The sequence below is a fragment of the Triturus cristatus genome, chromosome 3_2 (genome assembly GCF_964204655.1).
Source record: "Triturus cristatus chromosome 3_2, aTriCri1.1, whole genome shotgun sequence".
Lineage (NCBI taxonomy): Eukaryota > Metazoa > Chordata > Amphibia > Caudata > Salamandridae > Triturus > Triturus cristatus.
Window position 1 is genome coordinate 1,121,232,874 of NC_140584.1, and position 24,021 is coordinate 1,121,256,894.

A 24,021-nucleotide genomic window follows, 5' to 3' on the forward strand; every position below is an offset into this window, starting at 1 on the left:
TCCAGTACGCGAGTTCTCTGCTGTCAAATACCTTCCTATTGTGGCGAAGTTCCGTGAACGAGAAACCTTCTACTCGCACTTCCTTGTACTGAGACTGTGCATATCTTAAAATATCCACTTCTGAAGTTCACGGGAATATTAGCATATGATACGACCAGCGTCGCTCTTTTGAACTATTGAAGCGACCAACGAACTCCGGATTCTCTGCGTTTCCAGTATTGGTTCGACAGCCTTGTCGTTTAAGAAATCATTCCAAAAAACAAAGGAAACGGACAGTTCTTTTTTTTTTTTCCTTTTCCAATTTCGTCTCAAGGTACGAGACGCGATCATTGGTTTTGTTTCAATTTCAACAAATACATTGTATCGCTCAACGCACGCTTCCCGAGTGCTTTGGTTGAACTTTGGTGCTACATTGTATCTCTACGTTCGCTTCCCGAGCGGATTATTTGTTTGATTTTGTATATTTGGGAGCTACGAATCTTCACCCCTGATAAGTAACGCTCAATATAGGAGGACAGAAACCAGCATTTCATTTGGCACATTGGGCAGGTATTTGCCTTATTGGACTTCAGTTGCCCTTCCTGTGTTTTGACTTTTAATGCTACAATTGGATTCTACTGTCCTTCCTTCATTCGACAACTGAATCTGGAGGCTGCCTTTATTCCTCAGGAGATATTATATTGGTGAGTGTGGTTTTTATTTTTCGGAGAGCAAATACCTCTATACCTCACGCTTAGTAGTACTGTTCAGTCAGGAATAGGGGAAGGAACACATATTGTAATTATCCTATTCTTCTTTTTATAGGTTGTCACCCTTCCTGTTATAAAGACCCTATCTGTACAGTCGCCTGGGGAATTTACATTCGACATCTCCAGATACCTCATCCCCACATCTCTTCAAATCAGTTTATGCGTGTGGAGATTTAAGTGAGGGTCCCATACATACTGTGGTTGGAGGAGAGTGGGGACTTTATCGTCGCTCCCGTGGATTGAGCCTCGTTGGAACTGAGGTTAGTGGCATCGGCAACACCAGGATTCTTTTACACTCTCAGCCTGGACAGTGGAATCAATAAATGCAGCAATCAATGGTTTCAGAGCTTTAAAACAATAGGCGTTTAATTGTGGCGCCCTCCGCTTCATGGAAGGGTGCTGCATGGTCACAGGTCCTAATATCCCACCGCTGCCACCAATGTAGGACCGGGGGTCACCAGGTCCTATGGGGGTAGCGTGGTGCGAGCGGCTGGGCACCCAAAGGCCTATGTGTTAAGCGACCATACAACACACACATCCTCTGAAGCAGTGAACGCCCACAATAAGGGACGCCACACAGTATGGTGAATGCAAATTAATCAGGTTTATCTAATCAAAGGAGCACGCACAGTTTCTTAGATGGCAATAGATCTCAACTTGTACACATTAACATTTGCATTACCGCATTTCATTACGGTTACCTCAGCAATCCCTGCAGATCTTTAGCATGGGCTTCCCTAGTGCTGCGGGCCAGGGCCTGCATACACGGCGCTACTGGTTTCTACAAGGAATCAAATGCGCATGAACATAACCTGGTAATGAAGCACTTTTCGTTTACCTTGAGCATAGCGCATATGCACCCTCTTGAGCACAACGTGAGAGTAAAGCATTCCTCGTATACATCAAACCTTAGGCACCCCTGCGCATAATGTGAGGTTGAAGCGCTGCTCGTCTACATCAAAGATTAGGCACTCCTGGGCATAACGTAAGGAAAACGCGCTACACGTATATCTAATACATTGAGCACTTCCAAGCATAACCTGAGGATAAAGCGCTACACGCATACATAGCACATTGAGCCCTCCTGAGCCTAACTTGAGGATAAAGCGCGACACTTATATATAAAACCTTGGGTACTTCTGAGCATAACCTGAGGATAAAGCATTACTCGTACACAGAGCGCATTGCACTTATGAACACACCTTGAAGATAAAGCGCTACTCGAACATAGAGCGCCTTGCACTTACGAACATAACTTGAAGATAGAGCGCTACTCGTACACGGAGCGCATTGCACTTAAGAACACCACTTGAAAATAGAGCGCTACTCGTACACGGAGCGCTTTGCACTAAAGAACACAACTGGAAGATAGAGCGCTACTCGTACACAGAGCGCATGGCACTTGGGAGCACAACCTGAAGATAGAGCGCTACTCGTACACGGAGCGCGTTGCACTTGTGAGTCAGGCAGGCGGCAGTCCCCAGGCAAGGGTAATCCCACGGAGGGGGAATTCGAAGTCCGGAGGGAAGGAAGGATTCCCGCGGAGGGGGGAAAGTCACAGTCTCTACGTGTGGTGTTGCTCCCACTCGGCAGGGGGCGCACCGGGGCCTTCCCAAGCCTCCCGGGGAGCAGGGGGGCGACTCCCAGGCCTTCACACGGCCACGCTACCTCCCAGCCCCCGGGGGTTACCTCTGTCTCGTCGTCCGGCTCCGCTCCGGGCCCTTCGCTTGATGCGCGCCACGGCGCGGGACACGTCACGGCCACTCGCTCCTCCTCTCAACGCTGCGACGGCAGCGACGGGGCCCCGGCTTCTCCGCGGGCCCCGACTTAGCACTGACACATCCCTGAGGCCTCCGGGCCGCGGCGGTGATCACGCTGCTGGTCCTAGTGCCAGGGGGGGTCACAAATTAAGCGGGAGCTCTGCCTGCTCCGTGCTTGACGGGAGATTAACGCGGGGGATCCCAGGCCAGGTTTGGGAGTGCAGGGGACACAGCGCTAGTACCTGGTTGATCCCCAGCAGTCAGGCAATCAGTCTTCGCATGAAGTTTCAGTATTCAGCTTTTGGCATGAAGTTTCAGTATTCAGCTTTTGTCATGAAGTTTCAGTATTCAGTTCTTGTGGCGCAGAAGACTCTGGCGCCCTTGGGGGTTCGGTTCCTTGGGGGTAGGGAATGTGTTGGCGACAAGGTCCTTCCTAGTCAGGCTGGGCAGAGGTTCCCTGGGTCCTCCTACTGCTGGGCAAGATCAGTGAGTTTTACAGGATCCCTCACTCACTTAAGAGGCAGCACCTAAGCCCTGTCACTCTCAGAGGCATAAGTCCCTGGCTAGGCCCTACCGCCTAAAACTCCTGCATGGATTCTCCAGCTCTGCTTTACCCCACTGGCCAACTAACTAGAAAAAGTTCCCTCCCTCACTTAAGTAGCCCTAGGTCAGGTGACCTCTAGCCAAGGCGGCAAAAGTAAAACCACACCTCCCTTCTAGAAGGTTCCAGCACATTCCAGGAGTTTCCCCATTCTACCTATGGGACAAAAAAGGCGGGCTGGTGTCGCAACATTGTTGTGGGGTCCCAGCCAGCTCCTGGCAGCTAGGGTGCTACTAATAAAGACCACTCTGCAGTAGCAGGGGTCTGTAGCAGCCATCTTGGGAGAAGTAAAAAATGAAAAAAAACTCGGGGAAAAGGGCCAAGTCCAACACAACCCCCTTCCAGCCAAAAGCCAGGGTAGACCGATCAATGCCTTGATGGTCTTCCCTGCTTGGGGCTAGAAAAGGTGGACGCAGGCCCGCAACTGCAGGAGCACCCGCGGGTTCTCCTCCACTCTGGAACCCGATGGCTCCCTCTCAAACCTCCCTGGACCAACAAAACCACCCCACTTGGGCTCCCTCGCGGGTTGTGGCCAGGACCGGCCCCTAGGCCATCCAGATGTCTCTGGCCCTTGTGGTCTCGCAGAGTGGGGGGCAGTAGCCCCAGGCCTGGAGTGCCCGTTGACCACTCCCCTACTCCTCCTTGCAGTCCCAAACTGCCACTGGTCCTTCCACCTGGGGTCCGCACCCTCAGGCTGACCAGCCCTCAGGGGCGAGGCTCTCCTCCCCCTACCTCTCCTTCTGGGGTTCCTCACCCTCCTCCCATGCGAAGCACCCCCAGACCACCACCCTCTCCCCAGTCTAGGGCCTTGACCCTTCAACTGGTTCCCCAACCTAGGGTCTAAACCCTTAGGCTGTGCCGGTGCCTGAGGCGAGACCTTCCTCCCTCTGCACCCCCTTCCAGAGTTCCGCACTCTCCCACTTGGAAAAGTACCCCTGAAAGTCAATTCTGGGGGGACAGTGTTAACAGGTGCCCACCCGCCAGGTCAGGCAACCCCTGAACCTGGCATACCAGCCCAGGATCTAATCCCTGCGACTGTGCCAACCCCAGAACCACAGGAGCTCTGATTACAGTCGCTCCTGGTCCTCCTGACACTAGAAACTCCCCTTTACAGAGCGGCACATCAGGACAGCCTAGGCTCCCAACCTGGGGCTCCCTTGCGGAACTCTCCAGGCCCTGAGACTGCGGTTGGGGCACCTCGGGACACCTCCCCGTCTCACTCCTTCCTATGGATAGGACGTGAGGCCCTACAACCCTCTCTCTTCCCTGGGACCTAGCTGGGCTATTCACAACCTCTCCCACCTCGCTGGGTTGGAAGATCCCTGCACCATCTCCTTCAGGGTCACCCACCAATGCCTCCTCAGACACGCTGGCGATATCATCGTTGGGTAACTTTGGTTTCTGGGGATCTCTTGGTACGCTGCCACCATTGTCCTTATTGGACGCATTTAACTGGAGGGCGTGCAGCTCCAACTCCTTCAGCCAAAGCTCGTGCGCCATCCTCTTCTCCTCCATTGCCCATCTCTTGTTTTCCCTTTCTCTCTCTCTCTCTCATGTTCCAATTTGGCCAGCTCCCACTTTAACTGCCTCTCCTCCCTTCTGTCCTCGTATTCCTCTGGAGACACGCTCCTCCTAGACCCTGTCCTACTACTGGCCCCAGAACGTCTCCCTGGTGGCACACCTTCAGACTCTTCTACATTAAGAACGTCTAGTACTTCTTGTGCGCTCTCCTCCTGAGGTGCATCTGGCGCCTCCTGTCCCTCATCCTCTCTCCCCTCTGGGTGGGCCTCTACCCATGCCCTGATGGTGGTGCGGAGTTCCGGTCCTTTGGCCTTCCACACCCCAGGCACCCCATCCCCTGCCCGAACTCTCTCAGTTGCTTTACAGAGTACCCCTCGAGGTCAGCTAACCGGAATTCCATTGTGACAGGTGGGGACCTAGATACTAAGGAAGAAATTCCTAGGATATGGGTGACAGTTGCAAGCTAACTAGGTGTTAGACACCAAGCATGTTGCACCATACAGTGTAGAGGGAGGACGATATAGAGGTTTTGCTCTTTGAGAAATTGCTGCACTTTTCCGACGGTCCCTGAACGTTGTTCTCGAGGCGGAGTTTGTGGATACTCCCTAACCTTCAAAAGGCACGACAGCTGGGGAAGCCGTTGCTTGGCTTTCGAGTCACGTTGTGTACATCCTGCTATTTTGAAGCTCTGAACCTGAATTTCTCCTGCCTTGTTTCCCGCCTTGTTTCCCTAATCCTTGAAGCGGTACATGAAGAACGCCGCATCTTCGTTACCACATTCTCGGGACTCGCATTTCGACCGGGTGTCTCCAGTACGCGAGTTCTCTGCTGTCAAATACCTTCTTATTGTGGCGAAGTTCCGTGAACGAGAAACCTTCTACTCGCACTTCCTTGTACTGAGACTGTGCATATCTTAAAATATCCACTTCTGAAGTTCACGGGAATATTAGCATATGATACGACCAGCGTCGCTCTTTTGAACTATTGAAGCGACCAACGAACTCCGGATTCTCTGCGTTTCCAGTATTGGTCCGACAGCCTTGTCGTTTAAGAAATCATTCCAAAAAACAAAGGAAACGGACAGTTCTTTTTTTTTTCCTTTTCCAATTTCGTCTCAAGGTACGAGACGCGATCATTGGTTTTGTTTCAATTTCAACAAACACATTGTATCGCTCAACGCACGCTTCCCGAGTGCTTTGGTTGAACTTTGGTGCTACATTGTATCTCTACGTTCGCTTCCCGAGCGGATTATTTGTTTGATTTTGTATATTTGGGAGCTACGAATCTTCACCCCTGATAAGTAACGCTCAATATAGGAGGACAGAAACCAGCATTTCATTTGGCACATTGGGCAGGTATTTGCCTTATTGGACTTCAGTTGCCCTTCCTGTGTTTTGACTTTTAATGCTACAATTGGATTCTAATGTCCTTCCTTCATTCGACAACTGAATCTGGAGGCTGCCTTTATTCCTCAGGAGATATTATATTGGTGAGTGTGGTTTTTATTTTTCGGAGAGCAAATACCTCTATACCTCACGCTTAGTAGTACTGTTCAGTCAGGAATAGGGGAAGGAACACATATTGTAATTATCCTATTCTTCTTTTTATAGGTTGTCACCCTTCCTGTTATAAAGACCCTATCTGTACAGTCGCCTGGGGAATTTACATTCGACATCTCCAGATACCTCATCCCCACATCTCTTCAAATCAGTTTATGCGTGTGGAGATTTAAGTGAGGGTCCCATACATACTGTGGTTGGAGGAGAGTGGGGACTTTATCGTCGCTCCCGTGGATTGAGCCTCGTTGGAACTGAGGTTAGTGGCACCGGCAACACCAGGATTCTTTTACACTCTCAGCCTGGACAGTGGAATCAATAAATGCAGCAATCAATGGTTTCAGAGCTTTAAAACAATAGGCGTTTAATTGTGGCGCCCTCCGCTTCATGGAAGGGTGCTGCATGGTCACAGGTCCTAATATCCCACCGCTGCCACCAATGTAGGACCGGGGGTCACCAGGTCCTATGGGGGTAGCGTGGTGCGAGCGGCTGGGCACCCAAAGGCCTATGTGTTAAGCGACCATACAACACACACATCCTCTGAAGCAGTAAACGCCCACAATAAGGGACGCCACACAGTATGGTGAATGCAAATTAATCAGGTTTATCTAATCAAAGGAGCACGCGCAGTTTCTTAGATGGCAATAGATCTCAACTTGTACACATTAACATTTGCATTACCGCATTTCATTACGGTTACCTCAGCAATCCCTGCAGATCTTTAGCATGGGCTTCCCTAGTGCTGCGGGCCAGGGCCTGCATACACGGCGCTACTGGTTTCTACAAGGAATCAAATGCGCATGAACATAACCTGGTAATGAAGCACTTTTCGTATACCTTGAGCATAGCGCATATGCACCCTCTTGAGCACAACGTGAGAGTAAAGCATTCCTCGTATACATCAAACCTTAGGCACCCCTGCGCATAACGTGAGGTTGAAGCGCTGCTCTTCTACATCAAGGATTAGGCACTCCTGGGCATAACGTAAGGAAAACGCGCTACACGTATATCTAATACATTGAGCACTTCCAAGCATAACCTGAGGATAAAGCGCTACACGCATACATAGCACATTGAGCCCTCCTGAGCCTAACTTGAGGATAAAGCGCGACACTTATATATAAAACCTTGGGTACTTCTGAGCATAACCTGAGGATAAAGCATTACTCGTACACAGAGCGCATTGCACTTATGAACACACCTTGAAGATAAAGCGCTACTCGAACATAGAGCGCCTTGCACTTACGAACATAACTTGAAGATAGAGCGCTACTCGTACACGGAGCGCATTGCACTTAAGAACACCACTTGAAAATAGAGCGCTACTCGTACACGGAGCGCTTTGCACTAAAGAACACCACTGGAAGATAGAGCGCTACTCGTACACAGAGCGCATGGCACTTGGGAGCACAACCTGAAGATAGAGCGCTACTCGTACACGGAGCGCGTTGCACTTGTGAGTCAGGCAGGCGGCAGTCCCCAGGCAAGGGTAATCCCACGGAGGGGGAATTCGAAGTCCGGAGGGAAGGAAGGATTCCCGCGGAGGGGGGAAAGTCACAGTCTCTACGTGCGGTGTTGCTCCCACTCGGCAGGGGGCGCACCGGGGCCTTCCCAAGCCTCCCGGGGAGCAGGGGGGCGAGTCCCAGGCCTTCACACGGCCACGCTACCTCCCAGCCCCCGGGGGTTACCTCTGTCTCGTCGTCCGGCTCCGCTCCGGGCCCTTCGCTTGATGCGCGCCACGGCGCGGGACACGTCACTGCCACTCGCTCCTCCTCTCAACGCTGCGACGGTAGCGAAGGGGCCCCGGCTTCTCCGCGGGCCCCGACTTAGCACTGACAGGTCCCTGAGGCCTCCGGGCCGCGGCGGTGATCGCGCTGCTGGTCCTAGCGCCAGGGGGGGTCACAAATTGAGCGGGAGCTCTGCCTGCTCTGTGCTTGACGGGAGATTAACGCGGGGGATCCCAGGCCAGGTTTGGGAGCGCAGGGGACACAGCGCTAGTACCTGGTTGATCCCCAGCAGTCAGGCAATCAGTCTTCGCATGAAGTTTCAGTATTCAGCTTTTGGCATGAAGTTTCAGTATTCAGCTTTTGTCATGAAGTTTCAGTATTCAGTTCTTGTGGCGCCGATGACTCTGGCGCCCTTGGGGGTTCTGTTCCTTGGGGGTAGGGAATGTGTTGACGACTAGGTCCTTCCTAGTCAGGCTGGGCAGAGGTTCCCTGGGTCCTCCTACTGCTGGGCAAGATCAGTGAGTTTTACAGGATCCCTCACTCACTTAAGAGGCAGCACCTAAGCCCTGTCACTCTCAGAGGCATAAGTCCCTGGCTAGGCCCTACCGCCTAAAACTCCTGCATGGATTCTCCAGCTCTGCTTTACCCCACTGGCCAACTAACTAGAAAAAGTTCCCTCCCTCACTTAAGTAGCCCTAGGTCAGGTGACCGCTAGCCAAGGCGGCAAAAGTAAAACCACACCTCCCTTCTAGAAGGTTCCAGCACATTCCAGGAGCTTCCCCATTCTACCTATGGGACAAAAAAGGCGGGCTGGTGTCGCAACTTTGTTGTGGGGTCCCAGCCAACTCCTGGCAGCTAGGGTGCTACTAATAAAGACCACTCTGCAGTAGTAGGAGTCTGTAGCAGCCATCTTGGGAGAAGTAAAAAACGAAAAAAAACTCAGGGAAAAGGGCCAAGTCCAACACCACCTCTTTGTGTTGTGGTGGATCGTGTATTGATTACCACCTCTTTGTGTTGTGGTGGAGTGTAGGAAGCTTTCTATTTATGTGCTATATCAATACGTTGATATACCATGTAAAGAGTCCAGGGGTTCGCTTATGTTTGAGCAGCAGCTTGCTATGCAATCCCAAAGTGCTCTATTAGGGTATAGTGTGAACGCGCATCGCTAGGCTTAACGCAGAGAAGTGCAGGACATTTGTAAATACACACAATGATTAATATATGACAACAAGAGAAGGAGATCTACACTAATTAAAAAATGGCAAGTACCTTTATAGATGATTTAACATCAGAGAAAAATCATTCAGATGAGTACTTTTATAAAGATTATTTCTTTTCCTTTAAAAAGTGGACACTGTGCAACATTATCGTATGGAAAGAAAAATAAGTTCTGCAAATAGGTACTCTACATCAACTTACAGGACTAACCTCCAGGAGTTAAAGTGAGTGGTGGGCAAGGTCCAAGGCAGCACAAACAGTACACCACCAATGGCAGAAGGGCAGCCGGGTAGAGGGTGCAAATCAGTACTGGGAGCCCAAAGTATTTCAATGGAGATCGATCACTGTAAAAAGAAGCTGCAAGCTCTGGCTAGGAAGGATAAAAATGCTACCCCAAATGTTTACCAAGCATTATGCATTTAGTATATTATTACATAGGACCTCATAACAGCAATTTCTTTACTATGGCCATAAATTAGATAAAGATAAAACAGAATTTTAAAGGTGTCAATAAATTTCAAAAAGGAGATTCATACTACACAGATTTCATATTACAATATATAAAAATCAGAAAATATTAGTTGATGTTCTTCCAATATGTCTAGAAAGGTCAATTGTAATAGAAATGTTTTTAGCCTCAGATGTCATGATCATGGTTTCCACAATATTTGGTTCCAGAGATGAATCCTCAGTGTGTTGATCCAGATATCTAGATATTAAATCAGTCTGTTACACAAGCCCTTTGAGACATGACAGGCTATATTAGGGAATTGCAGATTCTCACTAGCTAGTTAGGGTATTTGCAGTCTTCTGCAATAGGTGATTTAACCTACACAATCTGGCTCCTGCACACAAAATAATCATTTCTAGAGCAGATACATTATTTCACCAGGCTATATTTCACAACAGTCCGGTGTAGGGTGGGGAAAGGACAATCAAATGTAAGTCACACCTGACTTTTGATGACTTTTGATGACTCTGTCCCAGCACAATAGGCTGATCAAAGCAATATGGCATATTGGAATTTGGAGTTTCCTGATTGCACATTTCACCTCAGTGGCTAGTAGGTTTAGATATTGACACCCTTAAGTATCAGGAATAGGAAACAACATGAAATGTGTTGCCTCAAGAACAACATGATATCATCAATGTTCCATACAGTTGTGAAATCTTTTCATGCAGCAAATCATTGTTTGACATATCACGTGTGAAAGGTAAGAAGGGAGTTCAGTTAATGCCCATTGAATTATTGCTCTCTCAGCTGTGGCTGTGAGCTAGAGTTGATACCAGCCTTCACATGGCTCCTCACACACATCGCTGTGATATTTCTTAGGGGTTCATCTTCTCCCCTCTATTATTCAACTTCTACCTAACCCGCTTACCAAACCTGATTAAATCATTCAACCTCACCTGTTCCAAATCATTTAAAATCATTTAAAAAATGGCTTGTCTGGAAGACTTCTAAAATTTAAAACTTGATGACTGCCTCCGGGTCATAAAAACATGGAGAAGAATAACCTAAAGCTAAATACAACCGACAGATAATGTGAGCTGCCGACAATGGTTAAAATTCCAGCCTACCCTCATATGGCCTAAGGCAGTGTTTCCAAAACTGTGGTCCGCGGACCCCTAGGGGTCCGTGACACATTCCCAGGGGGTCCTCTGGCATCAGTTTTAAAAGCAGTGCAAAGTTCCTTGTATAATTGGAAGTTTTGAAGCAACAATAAAAGTGTCAAGGTAATGCCAGTGATTAATGTTCCTGCTGGAAAGAGATGAGAGTTTTGTCCAGTGGCAGCTTTGACTTATCTAATATAGTACAGAGGGTTACTATGCCTATTGCAAAGAACGTGTACCTGCATGTTTTTTAAAAACTGTATTTTATCTGCATAGGTCAGTGGGTTACTGCTTTTGTCACAGAGATTCTTTAGTTACTGTGCAGTTTATAAGTGACAATCGTGATCTAGCAGTGACCTATAAACAGGCATCAAAAAGATGTTTGCAAACTGCATGGTACAAGTTAATAACTCACGTTTTTTCCCAGTCTTTCATTATCCTGATGCTGCTAAAAAGGCTTATTTGAATGGAAATAAAGTTTTAGTGTTAAAGTCAATGCTAACCACTGTGTTATGTCCTAAATCCTGATTTTCTTTAAAAATGCCTACCAGTATGAATGACATGTGAATCCTACAACTTGAAGTCGCCTTTGCCTTATGTAACATTTTCTATACACTGGTTTACGTGTATGATTCATTGTCTCTATAGGGCAGATTTACAAGGAAAGTGATTCACTGAGTGCTGCAAGCCATTTGGCTGTGCCACATTTAATCACTTTCAAAGCACAGGGATGCAACATATTTATAACAATATGTTGTATCTCAGTGCTTTCCCTGCGCTGGTACACAAACTGCTGCCATTCGCCGGCACTGGCACCCTTGCACCATGGTGCAAGGATGCCTGCGTTGTGGGGAAATTGTTTATGTGCAGGTAGGGTTCCCGTTCTGCACATAAACAATCAGTAGAGGGGATTTCATCTTTCTATGTGTGCTGCAGAATGCAGCATGCATAGAAAGAGGAAAAAAAGAGGAGAAATGAATACATTTCTCCTTGTTGCGCCTCCCTACGTCTCCCCTGGGGAGGGGTAGCATTCAGACGCATTTCCAGATTTACAATTTCTCGTAAATCTGGAAATGTGTCTGGTTTCATGGGTGTTGCGTGGGAACACTCACAGCAAAACCCATGGAAGGCACCTTTCATGCAAAGTGCTGCGTGAAAAGGGGCCATATTTACAAGAACAGTAAAAGTCACGCAGGGGGGCTTTTCCTGTCCTTGTAAATATGGGGCACTAAAATGCTCCACCGGGTTGTCACTTTTTGTGACGCACCGGTTGCGCAAGGGGCTTGTAAATCTGCCCCTATATGTGTGTGTGTGTTGTAAAGTGTTCTGACATCCTACAATGGTATGAGAGATGCTATAAAACAAACGAAATACATGTGACAGAGGGACTATGGAGAGATGGGAGGCACTGTTGGTGGGTCATAATAAAGGAATCATTGAAGAACCCCAACAAAGATTGTCGTAGCCAGGTGCATAGTAAGGTCATCATTTACCATTCTTTAAAAGCTAATACAATTAAATATATAATGATAAATGTGTTGTAGAATGCACTATTGTTTCCTACATTTTCTTGGGGGAGGGCCTCCCAAAGCCCCCTTTGTAGTGGTTAGGCTCACTCACTGCACTTGGTGTGCGCTGTATGGGGACTGTTCTGAAAACATTTGCCAGGGCTGCTTTGGGTTTCCAGTCTGGCCCTGGCAGGAGCAGGAGCCTCATACTGCGAAATAAAAACAATCATTTAAAAGTTAGTCACGGAGATGCAGCACCAACCTTCCCAATAAAGATTTTGGCAGATTATTTAAATATAAAATACTAAAATCCTTAGTAATCCGACTATTTGTTTTGTGTGCACACCTGTGTTTATTTTTTTCGAATTACTGTTTTAATGTTGTGAAATTTAAATCATTCAGATTGCTTGGGGCTCCCTGGCTTCCAGTGGTCACTCAAAGGGGGTCCTCAGGAGTCAAAAGTTTGGGAACCACTGCCCTAAGGAACATGAGGCATCTCCAACAATATCAAAATGAGTCAGAAACCCAAGGGTAACTATGGATTCAGTTCAATATTTGATACCACATGTTCATAATATAAAACAGAGTGGCTTCTACTATGTTGTATCCTCCCATAGCATGGATACCTACAGAAACTGCAAGCTATACTCACACTCGTAATCTCCAAGCTTGATTATGCCAACAGTCTATACCTTGGCGCACCTGCATTCATCATATGCAAAATATAACTCATTCAATTTTCTGCTGCAAGAATTCTTCTCTGCCTTCACCCACGAGAGCGCAAGACTTCATGCTTTCAATCACTCCACTAGCTACCTACAGCAAGAATGGCAATGTTCGAGGCACTTTTCATTGTCAACAGAGTCTCCAAGGAAAAGGACGACTACACCAATACACTAATTCCAAAGACTCAAGGTTTGCACCGCTCATCACCATGCCACCTTAGCAGATCTCTCCACTTCTCTCTCCCTCCAACCATGCCAATCCTGCCCACACACAAAATGTCTGATTGGACAACCAAATGCTATAACTATCTAAGCAGACTATAATCATAGGTAATACCATAAAGGAACATGCACAGATGTTCAAAGCTGCCAACATGCTTAAAAAACATAAATTGTGCATGTGCCTCTTGCACCGCATCATCCACCACACTGCTACAGGCTACGTTGCATAACACGATAAGTGCACTTCGCTGTGATCATGCAAGAAGTGCAAGCACTTCCTACATGGAATCTTAAAACATAGACAACAACGTTCCAGCCACACACCAATGTATTTGGCGTAGGCTGCTGCCCATGTAAGTATGCACTTCATTGGCACACATAGGGGTTGTAAGTGCTATATAAATGCTGCAATAAAATATAATACAATATTTATCACGTATGCATCGCCAAGATTTGTTTTAATCTTGTTGAAATCTTTGGTTCTATCGCACTTGGGTATAAAAAACAAAATGTCCTTCATTTCTGCTTTCATAATTGCTTATTTACAGGTATTTACATTTTTGGTGTATTAGAAGCAAATTGACATTCTGCAGTCTTTCTTGTCACACTTTTTGCATGCAGGGCCACTGGAATTATGGCATTCTGCAGCCATGTAGTTTTCCACATGATTATGAATTTGCTGAATTTGCCACATAATCAACCATCTTCGCATAATTTTCAGATTAAAAAGAAAAATGTTTCAAGCTCAATCAGATCAAAAGTTACCAAAACACTACATCATGTGATGTTGCACAGTGGAGGGTCCTTCCCAAAGGTTGAATGGTCTCCTTTCAGTTGCTGATAGCTGTATTAGACTGTGGAACTGGTCCTAATGAGGTGCAACTGTTGCCCAGATAGGGCCAACATGTGTAAAAAATGGCAAAATAATGAATTACTACTATCACACATTAAGCCGCATGATTTGTGTTTTTGATTGCGACATCATTTATTCAACCATGCCAACTAATTATAATTTAGGCCTCTCCTGCCACATAATTCCAGTTGCCCTGCCTGTACCCTAGTGTGATTGTCACAAAGTTCACATTGCAAAATCCTCTCACTTTGCAATCAGAGAAAGAAAAGAAAATATTTCCACATTAAGAGTAAGCGCCAATGTTTCAGAGGACATAGCCTGACATTTAACCTCTGCCTTTGAATGAGCAGTCAATGTATCAAGATAAAAGAATGCATTTTATTGCTAATTCACCTTCTGAACTCCACCGTTTTTTTTCCAGTTACACTGTATTCCTTTATGTGAATGCAGTTCATTAAAAAAACTGATTTTAAACAGAGTTTTTCATAAATACTATGGCAGCTGCCTCCTGTATTTGTGGGGGGCAAAGATTAGTATGGGCCATTTTGGCAACAGCCCTGGCTTGGGGTACTATTTTTTATTACATCTACTAGGAACTTATAGTGGTAGCTAAAGTTAACCCAATTGAGGAAGCAATTGTACAGTTTTAGGAAAGAGCTCTGGAACTGGAGACCTGGATAGGAGGAACCCTGTGCACTTTCAGTTGAAATCACATAATTTACCAGGCAAAAAGTGGGGGTGACCATGTCAAAAAGGGGTATTTTCTGACACGGACCATGCACTTATTACCGCCTCTTTGTGTTTTGTGGTGATTCTATTTCAGGCATGTGAACTTTGTTCTTAGCGATACCAATATTTCAGTAGCCAGTGTTTTAAGTCCTGTGTTTATGACATAAAATGCTAAGCAAGATATACTGAGCGACTGAAGGGCCAAGTTGCTTTGCATTGCTTGAAATTACATGCCGAAAATATAGCAAGCTGCAGATGAAAAGAGCCAAGTGTAAAAGTGTTCCTAACTCGAACACAAATATATTGAGAGTGCTTAGTAGAGTGATTTAGTAGAAGTTAGTATTTTGAGCATGCACTGGTACCAAAAAAAAAAACCTGAAAACATAAATTAAAATAACCAGAAATCTACATAATACCACCTTTTACTGTAAACACGATATAAATATTTTCAAGTGTATTTACGCATTTGTCTTTTTACATGATATGGATATCATGTACATAAGGTTTGGATGCTAAATACAGATGCAGTGACTCTCCAAGTTTTAAACTTTAGAGATTAAATTCAGATAAATCTAGAAATCAGTTGAATTCCATTCTGTGTTCATTTGTAAAACAAAAGAAACAAATGGGAGCACGCAGCCAATGCAGCAACGCAGGCAATACCCTAAACTATGAATATATAACGGATGAGTTGCAACTTCATTTATTTCCACTTAATCAACAATAATTTTGGATAAATAACAATTTAATGACCAATAAAACCAAAAAAACGGATAAATGCTGGTTGAAATATTGAATGGCAAAAAACAAACTTTCACAAACCCTTGAATACTCTCTGAACTTAAAGACTCAGCCTACATCTTTACTCACCTTGAAAAAACATATACATGCTTACCTCTTCCGCTTATCTACTGAATTCTATTGCATTTGATTCTTGGTTTTTCGTAAAGCAGCTTGATCCATTTTAATGCAGTAGAGTTACATGAAAATGTTATATAAATAAATAAAGCACAGTTTAATGCCTGTTTTCTAACCTCCATGTGTGACAGTCACATAAGCAAGGAGTAGGATGAAGCACTTCATTGTGGCCTCTGCAGTGTTCCAACAGAAGGAATTCTCTGTGTGTCTCTCTGGCACCCTTCAACTGTCTTAACCCCTTGCCTGCTCATGACGGAACCACTCCGTCATGAGCCACGGGCGCCGTGTGCTCATGACGGAGTGGTTCCGTCATGCTGTGGCCGTTGGCGGCCGCTCCGCCCACGCGGCACTGATTCCCCACCTGTGCGGGCGAACAATGCAAGTAGGCGGAGTCGTGACGGAACCCCTCCGTCATGAGCACAGCGCGCCCGTGGCTCATGACGGAGTGGTTCTGTCACGAGCATGGCAGCGCCGCGCTGACCCCGAACCCCCCCAGCGCCGCGGCGGAATTCGTGCCGCGGCGAAGGGGTTAAAGTGAAAACCCTGAGTACTATGGCCAATGGAGCAGCACAAGCAAAGGATGTTTTTGAAATTCAAACCAGGAGTAGGTCTAGTCCTTAAGTCTTTGTTTTGTGTCCAATGTTTGAAGAACATGAAATAAAGATTCAATCAATCAATCAATCACATAATTTGTAAAGCGCACTACATACCCGTGAGGGTTGCAAGGTGCTGGGAGGGGGGAGGAGGGGGTGAGGTGCTGTTACTGGTCGAAGAGCCATGTCTTGAGTTGTCTCCTGAAAGACAGCAGGTCTTCGGTTTGTCGTAGGTCGAGGGGGAGGGTGTTCACGGTCTTGGCGGCGCGATGGGAGAAGGACCTGCCTCCGGAAGTGGTTCTCTGGATGCGTGGGACTGTGGCCAGGGCGCGGTCAGCGGAGCGGAGGTTCCTGTTGGGTACGTAGAAGGAGAGTCGACTGTTGAGATAGGCTGGGCCGGTTTTGTGGAGTGCTTTGTGTGCGTGGATCATGAGTTTGAAGGAGTTTCTTTTGTCGACGGGGAGCCAGTGCAGGTTCCTCAGGTGGGGGGTGATGTGGTCGCGGTGTGGGATGTCGAGGATCAGGCGTGCGGAGGCATTCTGGACTCTCTGTAGTCTGCTGATGAGCTTGGATGGGGCTCCGGCGTAGGGGGAGTTTCCGTAGTCGAGTCTGCTGCTGACTAGGGCCTGGGTGACAGTTTTCCTCGTGTTGGTCGGAATCCATCCGTAGATCTTGCAGAGCATGTGGAGGGAGTTGAAACAGGTGGAAGAAACCGCGTTGACTTGTCTGGTCATGGAGAGTTTTGAGTCGAGGAATACTCCCACGTTGCGTGCATGGTTGGTGGGGGCCGGGGGGGACCCCAGTAAAGTGGGCCACCAGGAGTCGTCCCATGTGGAGGGGTTGGGTCCAAGATGAGGATTTCCGTCTTGTCTGTGTTCAGTTTGAGGCGGATGTCCTCCAGCCAGTCGGCGACAGCCTTCATTCCCTGGTGAAGGTTGGATTTGGCGTTGAGGGGGTCCTTTGTGAGGGAGAGGATCAGCTGAGTGTCGCCGGCGTATGAGATAATGTTGAGGTTGTGCTGTTGGGCGATGCGTGCTAGTGGTGCCATGTAGACGTTGAACAGTGTCGGGCTGAGGAAGGATCCTTGAGGGTCGCCACAGATGATCTTGGAGGCCTCTGTTCGGAACGAGGGGAGGCGGACTCTCTGCGTTCTGCCAGAGAGGAAGGAGCTGGTCCAGTCCAGGGCCTTGTTACGGATCCCTGTGTCGTGAAGGCGAGTGTGTAGTGTAAGTTGGCAGACGGTGTCAAAGGCGGCGGAGAGGCCCAGGAGGATGAGGGCAACCGTCTCGCCTTTGTCCAGCAGGATCCTGATGTCGTCTGTGGCAGCAATGAGGGCTGTCTTGGTGCTGTGGTTGCTGCGGAATCCTGATTGGGACGGGTCTAGGATGTTGTTGCCTTTGAGCTGCCGGGTGAGCTGGGTGTTTACTATCTTCTCGATGACCTTAGTTGGGAATGGAAGCAAGGAGATGGGCCTGAAGTTCTTGAGGTCGCTTGGGTCCACCTTGGGTTTCTTCAGTAAGGCGTTGATCTCTGCATGCTTCCAGATCTCAGGGAAGGTGGCGGTCTCGAAGGACAGGATGATGATTCTGTGCAGGTGGGGAGCGGTGGACTTGCTGGCTTTGTTGAAGATGTGGTGCGGGAGAGGGTCGGATGGGGATCCGGAGTGGATTGTTCCCATGGTCTTGATTATATCCTCGATGCTTACCTTGGCCCAGGAAGTCAGGGTGTCGTGGGCGGTGGGGTGCGGTGGGTTCGGTGCAGTGTGGTCGGCAGGGGTCGTCCGGGGTCTGAAGCTGTCATGGATATCGGGGATTTTCCGGTGAAAGAAGGCGGTGAGGGAGTCGCACAGGGCTTGCGATGGTGGGATGTCGTTGGCATTGGAGCTGGGGTTGGAGAGTTCCTTCACGATGGTGAAGAGCTCCTTGCTGTTGTGTGCGTTGTTGTCAAGGCGGTCTGTGAAGGAGATTCTCTTGGCGGTCCTGATGAGGTGGTGGTGGTTGCGGATGGCGTCTCTGTGGGCAGTGCGGCTGTCTGGCGTCTTGTCATTGTGCCATATGTTTTCTAGTTTCCGGCATGTGCGTTTGGAGTTGAGGAGTTCCGGGATGAACCAACTGACTCTTCTGCTGGTGTCTGTGTTGGTGGGGTTTTTCAGTGGAGCGACGGTGTTGGCGCAGTCGTTCATCCAGCATTCGAGGGCAAGTGCCCCTTCATCTGGGTTGGTTGGGGTCGTCAGGGGGTTGAGTGCGAGGTTTGTTTGTAGTTGTTCTTCAGTGATTTTGCCCCAGCGGCGGCGGGGGTCTGTAGGGTGCGGTGGTGTGTGGGCGGTTTATGGAAGGAGAAGTGGATGCAGTGGTGGTCTGTCCAGGAGAGTTCGGAGTTGTGGTTGAAGGTGACGTGGGGGCTTGAGGAGAAGATGACATCTAGCGTGTGGCCGGCATTGTGGGTCGGCGTCGTGACAAGCTGTTTCAGTCCGAGGTTGGCGAGGTTGTCGATCAGGGTGGAGGAGTTGCTGTCGTTGTTGTTCTCCAGGGGAAAGTTCAGGTCTCCGAGGAGGATGTAGTCGGTGGAGGTCAGCGCGTGCGTGCTGATGAGGTCGGCGATGGAGTCGCAGAATTGAGGCCGGGGTCCTGGGGGTCTGTAGACGAGGGTGCCTCTTAAGAAGGTGGTCTTTGGGTTTGTGTGGATCTGGAAATGCTTGTGTTCGGCGGTGCTGAGGGTGTCGTTGGTGTTAGTTGAGATCTTGATGGTGTTTTTGTGGACGATGGCGATTCCCAGAATACATAATTCACATCACCACGCCAGGTACTACTGCCAAATAAGGCCTAGATGTGCGTCACTACTTCTTCATCCAGATATTTGTTTTGCCTCTTACCGAATAGTGAGATTCACAGACACTTTAATTAAACGTTTATTTGCCAGAAGTGGAGTACTCTGCATTGTACACAGTGGCGGCTGGTGTCATTTGAAAGAGGTGGTCTTACAGTTCTGGATGAGTGCCCGGTGTTGAGCAAAGTGTGGCGAATAACGCGACTCCTGGGGTACTCCCCTGAGAAATGTTTGAAAATCAAGTGGGAAAATAGTGATTTCCCCGAAAATTTGAGAAAGCAAGATGGTGAATCAAGCGATTCTGAAAGCGTAGTTATGACATCAATTAAGAAGTTTTATTTGATAATGACGTAGGTAGTTGCCTATTCAGTATAACCACTGAACTTCATAGCAGACTGAGATAACAATACTGAATACCTCACAGATTTCTCTCTTTATCGGTAACCTGGGGTGCTACCAAACATAATGCTGCTCCTGCTCCTGGCCTCCAAGGAGGTAAGAGTAAGCTGGCTTTTCTGGGACTCCAACATATGACCTGCACATCATTGCAGATGTCTGCAACGAGCATTGACTTACTGAGCCTTCTTGCCTCAAACTCGCAAAAGCTTAGAGAAAAGTACAGAGAGGAAATCAAGTGTTGCTCACTAAGCTGACAACAACTTCCAATATACAAACAACTTAAATGGACGAAGAAAACAAGTGATAGTTCTAGGTGATTGAGAACTCCTGATTTACTTATGTTCGACAGTCTTGGGCCCATCCTGACCCCAAATCCCATGTATGAAGTATAAATGCTATATTCATTCAAATAATTCTCATCATCATATAACAATGGGGGATAAAAATGCTTTAATATTTCTCCCCCTTTGGGCTCCCAGGCAGTGTTTTAGCAGGACTTATTCACGTTTTTCTACAAATATGTCACCTTCAATGGCTCACATGTATGACTCAAACCCCTTCATCCATTTACTCCATTCCAGCATTTGTTGACTAGACGATTTTAAGAACTTGGAAAGAGCACCTGTACACTCCATGTTTTTCAGTTATACTTCACACCAGGGGCCATATTATAGAGTAATTGCGCCCGCTTTGCTGCCCCCTACTGCACTCTGGTATTACAGAAGGGGCCAGAGATGCTTGTGCAGCCCCTCCTGTAATGCCGATAGCACTGGTGCACATAAAGCGCCAGCGCTATCTGCAGGGGGCATTCCCTCAATTGAATGGGGGCGTGTCCAATGCAAATGAGGGTATCCCTTTGCCTCTGTGCCCGTGCCGTATCACAGACACATGTGCAGAGGCAAAGGAGCTGTCAGGAGGTGCACTGACAGTGCGCCACCTAAGAAGAGGTGCACTGTCAGGTTTCCCCCTGAGAGCAGCCCTCTGCAGGGGTTAAAGAGGGGGTTCTGTGGACTCCTCAGACATCCCCTTTCAGCCAGATGCAGTCAGTGACTGCACCCGCCTACAAGGGAATCTCTAATCCCCTTTCAAAGTACAGGCTGGTAGCCCCTGCACAGAGCGGCTGATTTAAAGCCGGTCTGTATTTCACTTGAAGGCATTGCAACCAGGGGAGCACGAGTTCACGTTTGCCCTGGGGGCAGCGCATCCTATGTAATATTGAGCACTTTCTCTGATTGTGCCTGGCGCACATTTTTCAAGGTTCGGCATGTGCAAACAGGGAAAGTGCACTCCAATACATAATATGGCCCCAGGTCTGACAAGTAATTGTGAATCAGTATACTTTTGACATTTAACTCTGAGCCACAATGGTACCAGCTAAAAGAAAAAAATAATAATAACAGATAAAGAAAAAAAAGTCACATTCAATATTTGACTTTGACTGCAGATTGCGATGTGTGTCACAGCTAAGTGAAACACAACTCAGTGTCATTGCTGGGTTTTCAAGGTGTACTTTTAGGCATTGTGTGCTTGCAGTTAACATTTGCCACAGACACACAATACTGTGACTGATTTACTTTTGAGACCCTTAAAGAATTTCCAGGAATTAATCTATGGATACTAATGAGGAAGGATGCAAAGGCTTACACTGAATGAAGGCCAACATATAAATAATGGTTTGCTAGGGGCAGTAGATCACAATGTCTGTGATTGCTATTCCATGAACCTTTTTTTAACTTTTAAAATCCAACCTGTTTTCCTTAATGCTACATTTCCCCCCAAAAAAGTTTATCTTTTGAGTTTCTTGGACCACTGTCCATTCTCTAACAATTTTATGAATCCACAAAAGTAAAGGGCTTCTGGTGGGACCCCTTCCCTTTTCCAAATGGGTTACCACTCCAACTCAAGAGACATTAACTTTTTAATGTTTTGAGAATTGATTTTGCTTGCAAAATATTTGTACATTTCATACCGAATTAGCATTTGTAAGAGGGGCCTAGAACACACCTCTTCCAAACATCAAATCGGTATGGGTTTGCTGTCCCAATTTAAAAGTCAGAAAAAGAGTCCTGATTTCTAAAAAGCAATTAAACATTTAAAAACCTAGGGCCTTTTACAAGCTCATTGTGCCACCAGTATACCCCTTCGGATGCGCCGGTGGCGCAGAGTGCCCGCCTATATTTACAAGGCTACGTAAAGATACCAGCATGACTTTTCATGGCCTTGTAATGTGGGCCACTTTCAGGCATTACTGAGCATAAAAGGAGCACGCCATGGGTGTTGCTGTGCGTGTTCCACTCAACATCAATGGAACCTGAGCCATTCCCAGATTTACAAAGTGTCTTAAACCTGGTAATGGGTCAGAATCCTACACCTCTCCAGGTGAAGCATAGGAGTGGCCCAACAAAGAGGTATTACTCAGCATGAATGGGGCGCGCCATGGGTGTTGCTGTGCGTGTTCCACTCAACATGAATGAAACATGAGCCATTCCCAGATTTACAAAGTGTTGTAAACCTGGTAATGTGTCAGAATCCTACATATCTCCAGGGGAAGCAAAGGAGTAGCCCAACGAAGAGGTATTACTCAGCATGAAAGGGGCGCACCTTGGGTGTTGCTGTGCGTGTTCCACTCAACATCAATGGAACCTGAGACATTCCCAGATTTACAAAGTGTCGTAAACCTGGTAATCTGGTAATGTGTCAGAATCCTACACCTCTCCAGGGGAGGCATAGGAGTGGCACAACAAAGGAGAAATACTTCAATTTCTCAACGTTTTTTTCTCTTTCCATTGTGTTCTGCATTCTACAGCACACATAGAAGGAGCAAAACACCATTAATGATTGTTTTTGTACAGGAAGGTATCCCTTTCTGCACCACAACAATCATCCCTGCAATGCAGGCACCCTTGCACCATGGCGCAAGGGTGTCTGTGTTGGCGCACGGGTGCTGTTTGTGTGCCAGCACAGGGAATAAGGAGAGGAATGCGCTGTATCTTGAAGATACAGTGCATTTCTGCCCTTTTATTTAGACACAGATCAGCGCAGCGGGAATGCCTGCTGCACTACAGTCCGTCAAAATATGTGAATGAGGTCCATCATTTTTGCTATTGAAATCTTTTAATCAGAGTGTTTCCAACTGAAAAAATGGTTGATAAATCTGTGAATATGTCTTTAAACATTTAGACTGTACTTCTAAAGAGGTCTGAGCTTAGGCCTGCTGCATTTTCCCTAGGTAACAATTAGAGAGCACAGAACTCACAAGACAGTCTTATTTATTATCTTCAGAAAAATTATAATAATTCACATGTGCACAAAGATCTTCACTGGTTGTCAATGAGGCAGGGAAGGGATTTTAATCCAGATTGCTTGATTGCATAAAGCCTTTGACAGCCCAGCTCAGTCCTCTACCAGCCAACTTCTGGTCTTACATTCCTGGGTTCTAGACTTGTGTTTACTAAGGGTAGACATTCTCGATTCAATGCTTCAGAGCAGGTCAAGTCTTACTTGTGGCCACTCTTTTTATGAATTACTCAGACTTACCAAGATGTCATGTACCCATCCCTGTGCTTGTTGTAAGAAATCCCTACCTGGAGGATCTTTCAACAAGTCGCTCGGTATTAATCTATCTAAAATGAAAATAAAATTGAGTCAGAAAGACAAATAGAGGGCTTATCAGCAGGGCAATGCAATGGGTTGTCCCACCCTAGGCAACAATATTTTGTCAGACCCAACCACTTGCTGCTTGGAGGGGAAATCCGCTATCCGCTATCCGCTACCGCTGGTGCCTGTGGTAGATGTCTCTCATTGTAGCACTGTTGATCTTATGGTATTTTTTATCAAACTATCTAGCACATCTTCAACAATTGATGAGGGCAGAGTCATTAATGTTTGTCTTAAGGGTGCTGACATGCAGTGGCTCTAGTTAATGCTAAGCCTGGGCGAAGCAGTACGCTACGCTCGCGTAGTTTGCGAAGTTCGCGCTACTTTGCACTACGCGAACTGCACGTAGCACAGTGCGAACACGCGTAGCGTAGTGTTGCGTTTTGCTGCGGTCATTTTTTGCTTGCTCGCGGTCCTCAACGTCAAGTTGGCGACCGCAAGCAAGCAAAATGACATCCCGGCGAGACTTTTTCCTTGTTCGCGATCAGCAACATCAAGTTGGCGATCGCGAGCATGGAAAATAAACCTCCCGGCGAGATTCCCAACGCGAGGAGGTCAGGTTTCTCATTGCGAGGGGTCGCGTATGCTCGCGACCGCTCGCGATGAAAAACTACCAGTTCGCGTTGAGAAAGCTGCCGCTCGAGTAAAAATCTACTCGAGCAGCAGAAAACTACAGCTCGCACTGTGCAAGATGCCATTTTCAATGATTGCACAGTGCCGGTTGCTTGTCCGCACTGTGCATTCATTGAAAACAACATCTTGCACAGTGCGAACATGTTACTACGCAGTTCACGAAGTGCTACGCGTAGCTCGCGTAGTGCAAACTTCACTTTGCGTAGCTTCGC

The 24,021-nt window shown here is 47.2% G+C and overlaps 1 protein-coding gene across 4 annotated transcripts in view; it reads right to left on the minus strand.

The window, feature by feature from the left end:
• Window positions 1-24,021, minus strand: part of LOC146859224 (uncharacterized) — a 121,099-nt gene that overhangs the window by 68,206 nt on the left and 28,872 nt on the right. For 2 of the 4 annotated variants that reach the window (XM_085646961.1, XM_085646960.1), the window contains exon 4: window positions 23,104-23,142. The exons of the other annotated variants lie outside the window; for them this stretch is intronic. In XM_085646961.1, coding sequence (XP_085503087.1) covers window positions 23,104-23,142 — 39 coding nt within the window. The remainder of the gene's footprint in view (window positions 1-23,103; window positions 23,143-24,021) is intronic. 4 annotated transcript variants of the gene reach the window in all.